Source organism: Rattus norvegicus, chromosome 5, assembly GCF_036323735.1.
Source record: "Rattus norvegicus strain BN/NHsdMcwi chromosome 5, GRCr8, whole genome shotgun sequence".
Classification (NCBI taxonomy): Eukaryota; Metazoa; Chordata; class Mammalia; order Rodentia; family Muridae; genus Rattus; species Rattus norvegicus.
The window spans coordinates 108,615,527-108,629,334 of record NC_086023.1 but is presented as its reverse complement, the minus strand read 5'-3'; the positions used below and the strand labels follow the sequence as shown (position 1 = coordinate 108,629,334).

At 38.9% G+C, this 13,808-nt stretch overlaps 1 protein-coding gene across 1 annotated transcript; it reads right to left on the bottom strand.

Annotated features, from left to right (window-relative positions):
- Positions 1 to 3,349: 3,349 nt before the first annotated feature.
- On the bottom strand, positions 3,350 to 4,138 carry LOC120103164 (interferon alpha-12-like). The gene has a single exon (XM_039111559.2). The coding sequence runs from the start codon at positions 3,902 to 3,904 to the stop codon at positions 3,350 to 3,352; it is 555 nt and encodes a 184-aa protein (XP_038967487.1). The 5' UTR covers positions 3,905 to 4,138.
- Between the last annotated feature and the right edge of the window lie 9,670 nt (positions 4,139 to 13,808).

Genomic DNA, 13,808 nt, shown 5'->3' with positions numbered 1-13,808 from the left:
TTACCGTCCAAAGAGACAGAGGCATCTTTCTCCTGACCATGGAGTCCAGGGCCAGAACAAAACGTCAAGGAGGAAGTTGTAATTGACAACTCCCTCTTAAGAAGAAACTTAAGGTCTAGCATTTCCTTGGCAGTTCTACACACAGATACACATTGTATTCCTCTGTTCCAGTGTACTTTAAACCTCAAAGAGGCTGAGGTGTCAAGAACCTCTGTTATGTTGCTCCATGACCCTGTAAAACACAGATCTCACCCCAATAGAAATATAAACTAAGTTATTCTGCATCAGTTTTGATTGACCATCACCTGAAACACAGATTCACATTATATCTCGAGGACTGACCGTGGAGTAGGTTACCTAAATCTTGAGGTCACATATCAAAAGACAGCCATAGATCAGTGCAGTTACCAAACTCACTGTTGCTGGCATCAGCAGGCAGAGCAGTAGGTGAAGAATCCCTTCTGTGAGCTCACATGCTATTTTACAGCATTCCTAGCTCAGGGTTGGTTGTCTCAGTTTCACAAGGCATTACCTAATGATCAAAATGTCGTGACTTTGGTTGTGAATCATTACTGAGGGGAGTGCACACAGACCCCCTCCTTCTCCAGAAAACTTCAGTTATATAAGGCTAGAGAGAAACAACAAAGAAGACCTTTTTATACATACTTGTCCATTGTTCAGATGACATGACTTAGGAACACGAGATGATTTCCCTTTCAAAGATGAATTTGAAAGGAATAGAGTCTTTCTGAATTCAGTTCTTCTGGAGAAAAGTCGGTTTCAGTGAGGAGATTGGATTCTGTTTGGTTTTTTGCAGACCAAACCAGTAGGTGGCTCTGTTCCTTTCTGAATTTCTCTCATAATTGAAGATTTCGTTTCCTTTTTCTATCTCTCTTTCGTTTCTTCCTTTCTTCTTTCCCTCTTTTTTTCTTCCTTGCTTCTTCTTCCTTCCTTCCTTCCTTCCTTCCTTCTGTTTTTTCTTTCTCTTTTTTCCTCTCTTCCTTCTTTTTCTGTTTCTTTTCCTCGTTCAATCAGTTTTAGGTCATTAGAAGAACATTGTCTAAGGTTTAAAATTAAGAGGAAATTCCTATATCTGAGAATTTGATTCAAACCGTAAACTCCTTCATTCTGGTTTCAATGGTGGTTATATATTTAAACAAAACCTCCAGTCATGAATCAAGATGTAAAGAATTACAGCATTTGTAGAGTGAGCAGAGCTGAGTAATGAGGAGAGAATGAGGAGCACACACTGGGGCTTTCTGCATCAAGGAGGGCGAAACAAGGGCTCTGAGGATGGAAGATGGGGTCTGGAGCAGCAGGGAGGTACTGGGAGTCTATCAGAGTCAAAGAAATATGTGTGCATATATGTACACATATATAAATACATATGTACAATTAATGGTATTATATCATATGTACAGCATATCATACATAATATATACATTTGCCTGTACTTCCACTTTCAGTTTCAGTCTAAAACACTGATGCCTATATATTTGTCAGTCATCAATTCTTATTGAATATTGAATTCAGAGATTAGTCTTCCATGTCTAATGTGTCTAATGGCAGAAATATTCACTTAATTGTGACAGAAGCAAGGGCTTTCTGTGCCTCAACTCTCTGTATTTTTGCATTTACTCTTTCATCTCTCCTGAGGTATTGAATGGTCGAAGTCTCCAGTTCTAGTCTGTGTCTCTTCTCTACTTTCCTAGAAAGAAAACCCTGAGGTTGGTTTGTAACACTGAACCAAAACTATGATGTCATTGTAATGAAAGCTGAAAAAGGAACTGATGTGTCATCTAAATGACAAAATGATAGCACAAATGTTAGAAACTAAGAAAAAAAGGACAAGATCTATGGCTATTAATAAGATGTTATGAAATTGACTATATTTTCAGGAGATCTTTAGTGTCAACACAGTTCACATAAAACTTTCGGTAATATTTCTCTCACAATTATCATATTTAAAATACATGTGGTGCCATGAAGATAACAAAGAACAAAAGCATTGCTATATTCAACCTGTCACAATACCTGATTTGAAGTTAGAACTTACATCTAAGAGGGGGCAGTTGTCCTGGCCAACACTTACCACAGAACTGTTTTACAGTCCCTGCCAATAAACAGAGAGACTCACAACTGGTCACTGAGAAACTGAAGGGCTGATTTCCTGGTCTCAGGAAACATTGAAGAAGAGGGAGTAAAATATTGGTGATGGAGGAAAGAGATTCAGGTATCATCAGGGATGGAGCACCTGAGAGTGGCTACCATGCTCCACCAGATGGTGCTGTGCCATGCACAACTAGTGGTTCAAAGGAGATGGAGCAAAAGCAGAAGCATGAGGAGGAGGAAGAGAAGGGAGAAAGAGGAGGAGGAAGAGGAGGAGGAGGAGGAGGAGGAGGAGGAGGAGGAGGAGGAGCAGGAGGTGACAGAGAAGCAGAAACTGAGAAGAGGAAAGGTCCAGGAAATAGAGAAGGAATAGTGTTGTTTCAAAGGGTTAATTTTAGAGTCATTTCACTTTCCTGATTGGCTTATTCCCAGGAATGGATTATGAGGCTATATGAGTGGCATTAATTCCCAGGTTCTTCTTGTCTTGCCTTTCTGTGCCATATAGGCAGGCTAGTCACTTTTTATCTGTTTTGTGTTGCTGTACACGACCTCACTCATATTTAGAACCTAAAACCACTAAACTAACTAATGATAATAGTAGATGACAAATAAATGAGATCAAGGAAATGAAATGCTAAATAAATCCAAGGCATATTTGATCAAAGTGGACTAAGGATTGTGAGGAGCTAGACTCTCTGGTTTTCTTCTGCACAGCATGCTGTCTATCCAGCCAGAAGAATACTATATGCCAGAGAGAAGAAGATGAAAATATTTAGGGTTTGTCTAAATACTGTGCAGTGTATATGTCTATCCTCTCTGATATTTAGAAAGTGTTCATTTGAACAATATTTACAGTGTACACTCTGTTAAAAATAGTTGATAATGTTAAAGAGATACCAAATTAATTAATCCAAAGTGTCTTATAAAGCAAATTTATTTGAATACAAAATAATTTAATTACAAATGATCATGTTCTTTATTAAAAATATAAGAATGCAAGATATAGCATAAATATCTTAAATTTACTAACACTCTAATAAAAAGTGAATAAATAAATAACCAATTGGATGCAGATACAAAAACTGTTTTACATATTGAAAATAATTCCTCAATATCACCAAACCGTCTAGGCAGATTGATTGTATTCATACTGAAAGTTATGAGAGCTTTTTAAGGAGAGACTATAATGTGAGATGCAATGTTGTAGTCCAGGAGAGTCCTCTCCACTTTGTCTCACTACTCATTCCTTCTCTTCACTCAGTTTTGCCAGGAACATATCTGAATAAATCAGGGCTCTCCCGACTTCTACTCTAACCACTTCCCAGGCACAGGGGCTGTGTTTCTTCTGTTTCAGGTACATGGTGATCCTGCCGAAGTATTCCCTCACAGCCAGCCAGGAGGGTTCCTGGGTCAAGGGAACTTCCTGCACTCCAACCTGCTGATTCTGACAGGCTTCAAGATCTTTGAGCTGCTGGTAGAGGTAATTGCAGAATGACAATCGGAGGGTTTCATTCCAAGCAGCACGTGACTCCTCTGATTCGAAGAGGGTCAGGACCTGCTGAGTCAGGGTTTCCAAGACGGAGATGGCTTGAGACTTCTGGATCTGCTGGGCATCCACCTTCTCCAAAGGGAGTTCAAAGTATTGTATGTCCTTCAGGCAGGAGACAGGGGACTGTCGACTCATTTGTTTCAGGACTGTGAGGTTATGAGTGCGAGGCAGGTTACATCCTAGACAGCAGGTTGACCAGTGGCTCATAACTACCAGAATCGTGAGGAATGCACAAACCATAGCCATCGTGGATCTTGCAGATGCTGATGACTCTCTGAGCAGCGTGTTTGAGTCTTCCCCTGTAGGTTCTCTGATAACCCTGCTGTGTGCATCTATCTTAAATAGTGGCAAACACAACTTTCCCCTTTCTGAATGCCCTCCCCTAGCTTCCCAATTCTCTTTTCACTTTCTTTACCTCACTCTCTGCTTGCTTCTGGCAATTTTTTTCTCAAGGATTTGGGTTCCATCATTACTTTCTCTTTCACTGATACCCTCAGAGAGCTGCTTTACATGGTTTCTCTTAAATTATACTTAAATTGTCATTAACCACTATTCTACAAATATGCAGTCTCTATGAGACATTTACACATCTATTGCAAACACAAAACTTTCTCTGTGGTTGTACTTGATTTAAAAGTTATTGTAATTCATTTACAATTATTTTTTATTTTATTTAGGCCATTTGCATAAATATTTGCATCAAAGTGTTGAGGATGGTGCAAATTCTTTCTAAATTAAAAATATTATTGTGGGAGCTGCATTATACTGGCAAAAGGGTATCAGAGTTCAAGGCCAGCCTAGTCTACAAAGCAAGTTCCAAGACAGTCAGGACTACAGAGGGAAGCCCTGTCTCTACAGAAATTGTACTGATATAATAGTATACTTCTAAATTTTCCATTTCTTAAAGGATAAAAGTTAAGTTATTTTCTTTATATTAATTTTCTTAAAGTAAGTATAGCTAATGCTGTATATTCGCTCTTTATCCAAAGATTTTCATGGCATCCTGAGAGATATACATGAAAAAAGCCTTATGTTCAAGCTTTATAAGCGTGGTTTGATTCTGGAGCATAGGGTTGCAGTACCCAACCAAGACCTGTAAGGTGGCTTCTGACCTCCACATTCATAGCAAAGCAAGCTTATACCTAGTACACACTCTCCATGTGTGCTATTCTGTCTCAGTGTGCATCTACCTCTCATTCTCTCTCTCTCTCTCTCTCTCTCTCTCTCTCTCTCTCTCTCTCTCTGTCTCCACCCCTGCCTCTCTCTTACACATACACACACACATGCAGTGATTAAAAACACACATCCACACAAACTCACTCATCATGCATATACAGACACACAGGTCCACTTTATATAGATGCACAGAAAGAGACTCACACAATACACAAATACCCACAACTCCCCCCCCACACACATACAAAGATAAGCATTCACATGCACAAATGCACACACACTCACATACAAACAAATATACCCACAGAAACAAAATGGAAATTCTTACATGTATATGCTCACACATACAACACTGAGACCTGCAAACATACATACATGCAATACACACCCACACATACATCCATACACACACAGAGACTTACACAGGCACAAACATACATTCCCACAACACTTGTGACACACACACACATATATATATATATATATATATTCCCAATTCATACACACACATATTGACTCTCTTATATAAGACAGTTTTCAACATATGAATACACACTAGACAAACAAACACAATATACCTACACATGTACAGATTTCCCTACATACATTTGCAATCATTCAAACATAAATACTCACACAGCCACAGACACATACACACATGCCCAAATTTCCACAAATTCTCACAAACATTCACAAACCTTTGCAAATATGCACATGCATATCTTTATACAAACTCACATGTATACATATTCAAATATACATAAACACTTACACAATATACACAAACAAACACATACATACATACACACATACAGGCAAACAGGTAATTACACATAAACACAGTGAGTGACATACAGGCCCATAGACACACTCACACACATACACACACATATGCATAAACAGAGAGATATTCCCACACGTACACAAGAGGAATATTGTAAATATTTAAAGATATTTAAAATCTGAAATCTTAAATTTTCATTCATTTTTCTCATAACTTTAGACCATTAACACCAAGGTTTTCTGAATTCATTACACAGTGGGAAGACCATGAGTCTCAAAAATTTACTCATTACATGGTCTCCAAGAGGCAGACAGGAAAAGTTTGTAAATAGGATGCAGCCCCTTAACCTCCAGCAAAGCTTCACTGCCTAATAGACTACTAATCTGAAATAACCAATGGATTTTCATTGATAAAGTGTGTATTATATCATATATACACCATATCATATACAATATATACATTTCCCTGTAGTTCCACTTTCAAATTCAGTCTAGGACAATGATGCCCATATATTTGTCGGCCATCAATTCTTATTGAATATTGAATTCAGTGATTAGTTTTCCATGTCCAACGTATCTAATGTCATTAACCAGGAGGGAAATTAACAAGGTCACTCACTATTTGTGGTTACATAAGTGCCAATATCTGATGGTGAAAACATACAATTTAGCAGCAGGGAATTAAGTAAAAGTTTTTGTTCTAGAGCTCCTTTCTGTGGCAAGTAAGCCAGGAGCCTCTCACAGCCAGGCTAGAAGCTCAGAACTAGTTATCTCCTTTTAAACCAGAGAGAAAAGGAAAAGGGAAAGGAAATAATTCATTTACATAACACACACACACACACACACACACACACACACACACGCTCTGAGTGAGTAGAAATCAGCTGCACCACCTCTTCTTTTAACTTCTTACAGCTTTTTGAAAAAAAGCACTCTATGTAAAAAAGAATTACTTCATAGATAAAATGTTTAAATAATGGTGGACTTACAGAAAAGTATCAGTAACGAGTTCAAAGCAGAGTTGCATACTCTAACCACATTATAAAGTTCAAAGAAGCAATTTTTACATGGCCTTGCCTTATGAAAGTGCACACTTCTAGTTTCATGATGGCACCTGATTTTTTTTAACACTAATATGTCCCAATATTTTTGGGGGGTATACATGAAAGCTCATCATATTTTTTATTATTTATGAGGAGTGGGAACATTCTATTCTTGACTCTAAGTTTATTACATCTTTCTAGCAAAATAACTTAAACCATCTTTTAAAACATTCTTCCTGTAGTTCCCATGTGTTCTAGAAGCAGAGCCCCTGTGATAGAACAGATCCAACATAGCCCACTCCTCAGGTACAGTTCAACTCGATAGGTATTCTGACACACCCAAGTGTACAGGTGAGAATCTCTAATCCCGCCCCAAAATCAGACATACTGATATAGTGGGACACTTGGGTCCCGGGAATCCCAGTCAGAAACCAGCATGCCTTCTGGTTCCAACCATGCTAGGAGCAGAGACCCTATGCTGAACCTGATTCCACAGAGCCCATACCTCAGGTATACCTCTGCTCAACAGGTATTCTGAAACATCCAGGATGATAGGATCACAGAGTCCGAGATCAAAGGTTCAAAGGGAAGAGAGATTCCAGTCAGAGACAGGGAGGACAATGAAACCAGAGATAACAAGATAGAAAGTGGCAAGCTTAAGAATATAAGCAACAGAAACCATTTTGACATGGCAACATCAGAACCCAGTTCTCCCACCAAAGCAAGTCTTGGTTTCCCCAACAAACCTATAAAGCAAGATTTAAATCTAAATTCTCATTTCATGAAGATGATAGGGGACTTTAAGAAGGACATAAGTGGGGTTGGGGATTTGGCTCAGCGGTAGAGCACTTGCCTAGCAAGTGCAAGGCCCTGGGTTCGGTCCCCAGCTCCGAAAAAAAGAAAAAAGAAAAAAAAAAAAAGAAGGACATAAGTAACTCCTTTAAACATAAACAGGAGAGCACAAATAAACAAGTAGAAGCCCTTAAAGGGGAAATATTTAAATCCCTTAAAGAAATAAAGGAGAACACAGTCAAACAGATGAAGTATTTGAACAAATCTATCAAGGATGTAAAAATTGAAATAGAAAAATTAAAGAAAAGTAGAAGAGAGACAATCCTAGAGATGGAAAGCCTAGGAAAACCAATAGGAGTCACAGATGCAAGCATCATGAACAGAATAGAAGAGATTGAAGAGTGAATCTCAGAAGCAGAAGATAGAAGATATCGACACAACAGGCAAGGAAAATACAAAAATCAGAAAGCTCCTATCTGAAAGCATTTAGGAAATTGAGGATACAATGAAAGGACTGAACCTGAGAATAATAGATATAGAAGAGAGTGGAGGTTCCCAACTTAAAGGGCCAACAAATATCTTCAACAAAATTATGGAAGAAAACTTTCCTAACCAAAAGAAAGAAATGCCCATAAACATAAAAGAAATCTACAAAAGAACAAACACACAGGACCAATTCCTCTTGTCCCATAATAATACCAAATGCACTGAACAAGAAACATCAGAATAATACCAGACTTCTCAAAAGACACTATGAAAGCTAGAATATCCTGGGCAGATGTCATACAGACCCTAAGAGAAGAAAAATGCCAGCACAAGCTACTATACCATTTAAAACTCAAATTATCATAGATGGAGAAATCAAGGTAATGCAAATCAAATCCAAATTTAAACAATATAATTCCAAAATACAGCCCTACAGATGATAATCAAGGAAAAGTCAAACACAAGGAGAGGAACTATGCTCAAGGAAAAAAAACCAAGGAATTAATCTTCTCACAACAAATGCAACACAAGAAGAACACACAAACATATTTCTACCTCTAACAACAAAAAAGAACATGAAGCAACAATCATTGGTCCCTAATATAACTAATATAACTCAAAATCAGTGGATACAATTCCACCAAATTACAGACATAGGCTAACAGACTGGATATGTAAACAGGATCCAGTACTTTGCTGCATACAGGAAACACACCTCAGAGTCAAAGACAGACATGACCTTAAAGGAAAAGGATGGGAAAAAGTTTTCCAAACAAATGGTCCCAAGAAGTAAGCTGGAGTAGCCATTCTAATATCAAACAAAATAGACTTTCAAACAAAAGTTATCAAAAAGTATGGGAAAGGACATTGTACAATCATCAAAGGCAAATGTGATAAAATGAACTCTTAATTCTGAACATCTATGCCCAAAGTGCAAGGGCCCCCACATTTGTTTTAAAAGTCATTACACCAACAGCTCTCTGCTCCCAAACCCCATGGGAGAGAGAGAGCTCACCGCCCAGACAGGTGGGCACTCCTGAGACTGCAGGGCAGGAGAAACCGATAGTACTGCCCACCCCTGCCCACATCCCTAGCCCAAGAGGAATCTGTATAGGGCCTCTGGAAACAAGAAGATGGGGCACTCAGCACTGTGGTCCAGACACCATCCGGATCTGAACGGACCAAGTCAAACAGCTCCCTGCACCCAAATCCAGTGGGAGGGAGAGCTAGACCTTCAGAGGGGCAGACACACCTGGGAAGCCAGAGGAGACTACTCTCTGCCCACATTTCTGACTCTAGAGGAAAACGCCTAGAACTCTAAGGGGCCCAATGTGCACAGAGTCCCGAGCAAGGGCAGGACAGGCCTTTCTGATTGCTGCACTCACAGAGAGCAATCATTAAAGCTCTCCCAACCAAAAAGAGCTCAGGTCCAGATGGGTTTAGTGCAGAATTCTATCAGACCTTCATAGAAGAACTCATACCGATACTATCCAAACTATTCCACAAAATTGAAACAGATGGAGCACTACTGAATTCCTTCTATCAAGCCACAATTACTCTTATACCTAAACCACACAAAGACCCAACAAAGAAAGAGAACTTCAGACCAATTTCCCTTATGGATATTGATGCAAAAATACACAATGAAATTCTGGCAAACCGAATCCAAGAGCACATTAAAACACTCATCCACTATGATCAAGTAGGCTTCATCCAAGGAATGCAGGGATGGTTTAATATGGGAAAACCATCAACGTGATCCATTATATAAACAAACTGAAAGAACAAAACAACATGATCATTTCATTAGATGCTGAGAAATCATTTGACAAAATTCAACACCCCTTCATGATAAAAGTCCTGAAAAGAATAGGATTTCAAGGCCCATACCTAAACATAGTAAAAGCCATATACAGCAAACCAGTTGCTAACATTAAATTAAATGGAGAGAAACTTGAAGCAATCCCACTAAAATCAGGGATTAGAAAAGGCTGCCCACTCTCTCCCTACTTATTCAATATAGTTCTTGAAGTTCTAGCCAGAACAATCAGACAACAAAAGGAGATCACGGGGACACAGATTGGAAAAGAAGAAGTCAAAATATCACTATTTGCAGATGATATGATAGTATATTTAAGTGATCCCAAAAGTTCCACCAGAGAACTACTAAAGCTGACAAACAACTTCAGCAATGTGGCTGGGTATAAAGTTAACTCAAATAAATCAGTAGCCTTCCTCTACACAACAGAGAAAAAAGCCGAGAAGGAAATTACGGAAACGACACCCTTCATAATAGACCCAAATAATATAAATTACTTTCATTTTGTTTATATAATGGATCACATTGATGGTTTTCCCTATATTAAACCATCCCTGCATGCCTGGGATGAAGCCTACTTGATCATGGTGGATGATTGTTTTGATGTGCTCTTGGATTCGGTTTGCCAGAATTTTATTGAGTATTTTTGCGTCGATATTCATAAGGGAAATTGGTCTGAAGTTCTCTTTATTTGTTGGGTCTTTGTGTGGTTTAGGTATAAGAGTAATTGTGGGGGCTGGGGATTTAGCTCAGTGGTAGAGTGCTTACCTAGGAAGCACAAGGTCCTGGGTTCGGTCCCCAGCTCCGAAAAAAAGAACCAAAAAAAAAAAAAAAGAGTAATTGTGGCTTCATAGAAGGAATTCGGTAGTGATCCATCTGTTTCAATTTTGTGGAATAGTTTGGATAGTATCGGTATGAGGTCTTCTATGAAGGTCTGATAGAATTCTGCACTAAACCCGTCTGGACCTGGGCTCTTTTTGGTTGGGAGACCTTTAATGACTGCTTTTATTTCCTTAGGAAGTATGGGGTTGTTTAAATGGTTTATCTGTTCCTGATTTAACTTCGGTACCTGGTATCTGTCTAGGAAATTGTCCATTTCCTGCAGATTTTCAAGTTTTGTTGGATATAGGCTTTTATAGTAAGATCTGATGATTTTTTGAATTTCCTCTGTATCTGAAGTTATGTCTCCCTTTTCATTTCTGATTTTGTTAATTAGGACACACTCTCTGTGTCCTCTTGTTAGTCTGGCTAAGGGTTTATCTATCTTGTTGATTTTCTCAAAAACCCAACTTTGGGTTCTGTTGATTCTATGGACTTTTTTGTTTCTACTTGGTTGATTTTAGCTCTGAGTTTGATTATTTCCTGCCTTCCACTCCTCCTGGCTGTATTTGCTTCTTTTTGTTCTAGAGCTTTTAGGTGTGCTGTCAAGCTGGTGACATATGCTCTTTCCTGTTTCTTTCTGCAGGCACCCAGAGCTATGAGTTTCCCTCTTAGCACAGCTTTCATTGTGTCCCATAAGTTTAGGTATGTTGTACCTTCATTTTCATTAAATTCTAAGAAGTGTTTAATTTCTTTCTTTATTTCTCCCTTGACCAGGTTATCGTTGAGTAGAGCATTGTTCAACTTCCAGGTATATGTGGGCGTTCTTCCCTTATTGTTATTGAAGACCAGCTTTGGGCCGTGGTGGTCTGATAGCATGCATGGGATTATTTCTATCTTTCTGTACCTGTTGAGGCCCGTTTTTTGACCAATTATATGGTCAGTTTTGGAGAAAGTACCATGAGGAGATGAGAAGAAGGTATATCCTTTTGTTTTAGGATAGAATGTTCTATAAATATCCGTTAAGTCTATTTGGCTCATGACTTCTCTTAGTCTGTCTATGTCTCTGTTTAATTTCTGTTTCCATGATCTGTCCATTGATGAGAGTTGGGTGTTGAAATCTCCTACTATTACTGTGTGAGGTGCAATGTGTGTTTTGAGCTTTAGTAAGGTTTCTTTTACGTATGTAGGTGCTCTTGCATTTGGGGCATAGATATTTAGGATTGAGAGTTCATCTTGGTGGATTTTTCCTTTGATGAATATGAACTGTCCTTCCTTATCTTTTTTGATGACTTTTAGTTGAAAATTGATTTTATTTGATATTAGAATGGCTACTCCAGCTTGCTTCTTCCGACCATTTGCTTGGAAAGTTGTTTTCCAGCCTTTCACTCTGAGGTAGTGTCTGTCTTTGTCTCTGAGGTGTGTTTCCTGTAGGCAGCAGAATGCAGGGTCCTCGTTGCGTATCCAGTTTGTTAATCTATGTCTTTTTATTGGGGAGTTGAGACATTGATGCTGAGAGATATTAAGGAATAGTGATTATTGCTTCCTGTTATATTCATATTTGGATATGAGGTTATGTTTGTGTGCTTTTCTTCTCTTTGTTTTGTTGCCAAGACGATTAGTTTCTTGCTTCTTCTAGGGTATAGCTTGCCTCCTTATGTTGGGCTTTACCATTTCTTATCCTTTGTAGGGCTGGATTTATAGAAAGATATTGTGTAAATTTGGTTTTGTCATAGATTATCTTGGTTTCTCCATCTATGTTAATTGAGAGTTTTGCAGGATTTAGTAACCTGGGCTGGCATTTGTGTTCTCTTAGTGTCTGTATGACATCTATCCAGGATCTTCTGGCCTTCATAGTTTCTGGTGAAAAGTCTGGTGTGATTCTGATAGGTCTGCCTTTATATGTTACTTGAACTTTTTCCCTTACTGCTTTTAATATTCTTTCTTTATTTTGTGAGTATGGTGTTTTGACTATTATGTGTCGGGAGGAATTTCTTTTCTGGTCCAATCTATTTGGAGTTCTGTATGCTTTTTGTATGCTTATGGGTATCTCTTACTTTAGGTTAAGGAAGTTTTCTTCTATGATTTTGTTGAAGCTATTTACTGGTCCTTTGAGCTGGGAGTCTTCACTCTCTTCTATACCTATTATCCTTAGGTTTGATCTTCTCATTGAGTCCTGGATTTCCTGTATGTTTTGGACCAGTAGCTTTTTCTGCTTTACATTATCTTTGACTGTTGAGTCGATGATTTCTATGGAATCTTCTGCTCCTGAGATTCTCTCTTCTATCTCTTGTATTTTGTTGGTGAAGCTTGTATCTATGGCTTCTTGTCTCTTCTTTTGGTTTTTCTATATCCAGGGTTGTTTCCATGTGTTCTTTCTTGATTGCTTCTATTTCCATTTTTAATTCCTTCAACTGTTTGATTGTGTTTTCCTGGAATTCTTTCAGGGATTTTTGTGATTCCTCTCTGTAGGCTTCTACTTGTTTATTTATGTTTTCCTGTATTTCTCTAAGGGAGTTCTTCATGTCTTTCTTCAAGTCCTCCAGCATCATGATCAAATATGATTTTGAAACTAGATCTTGCTTTTCTGGTGTGTTTGGATATTCTGTTTTTGCCTTGCTGGGAGAATTGGGCTCTGATGTTGCCATGTAGTCTTGGTTTCTGTTGCTTGGATTACTGTGTTTGCCTCTCACCATCAGATTATCTCTAGTGTTACTTTGTTCTGCTATTTCTGACAGTGGCTAGACTGTCCTATAAGCCTGTGTGTCAGGGATGCTGTAGACCTGTTTTCCTGTTTTATTTCAGCCAGTTATGGGAACAGAGTGTTCTGCTTTCAGGCGTGTAGTTTTTCCTATCTACAGGTCTTCAGCTGTTCCTGTAGGCCTGTGTCCTGAGTTCACTAGGCAGGTCGCTTGGAGTAGGAAGGATTGTCTTACCTGTGGTCCCGAGGCTCAAGTTTGCTCGTGGGGTGTTGCTTATGAGCTCTCCGCTGGGGCGGCAACCAGGAAGATCTGCACTTCCCTTTCTGGGAGCTTCCGTGCACCAGGGTTCCAGATGGTGTTTGGTGTTTTCCTCTGGAATCAGTAATGTGGGCAGAGTGTAGTCTCTTCTGATTTCCCAGGCCTGTCTGCCTCTCTGAAGGTTTAGCTCTCCCTCCCACGGGATTTGGGTGCCTGTGCTCCTTTTGATTGATAGATTTTAATAACTTCTTCTATTTCTTTAGGCGTTAGGG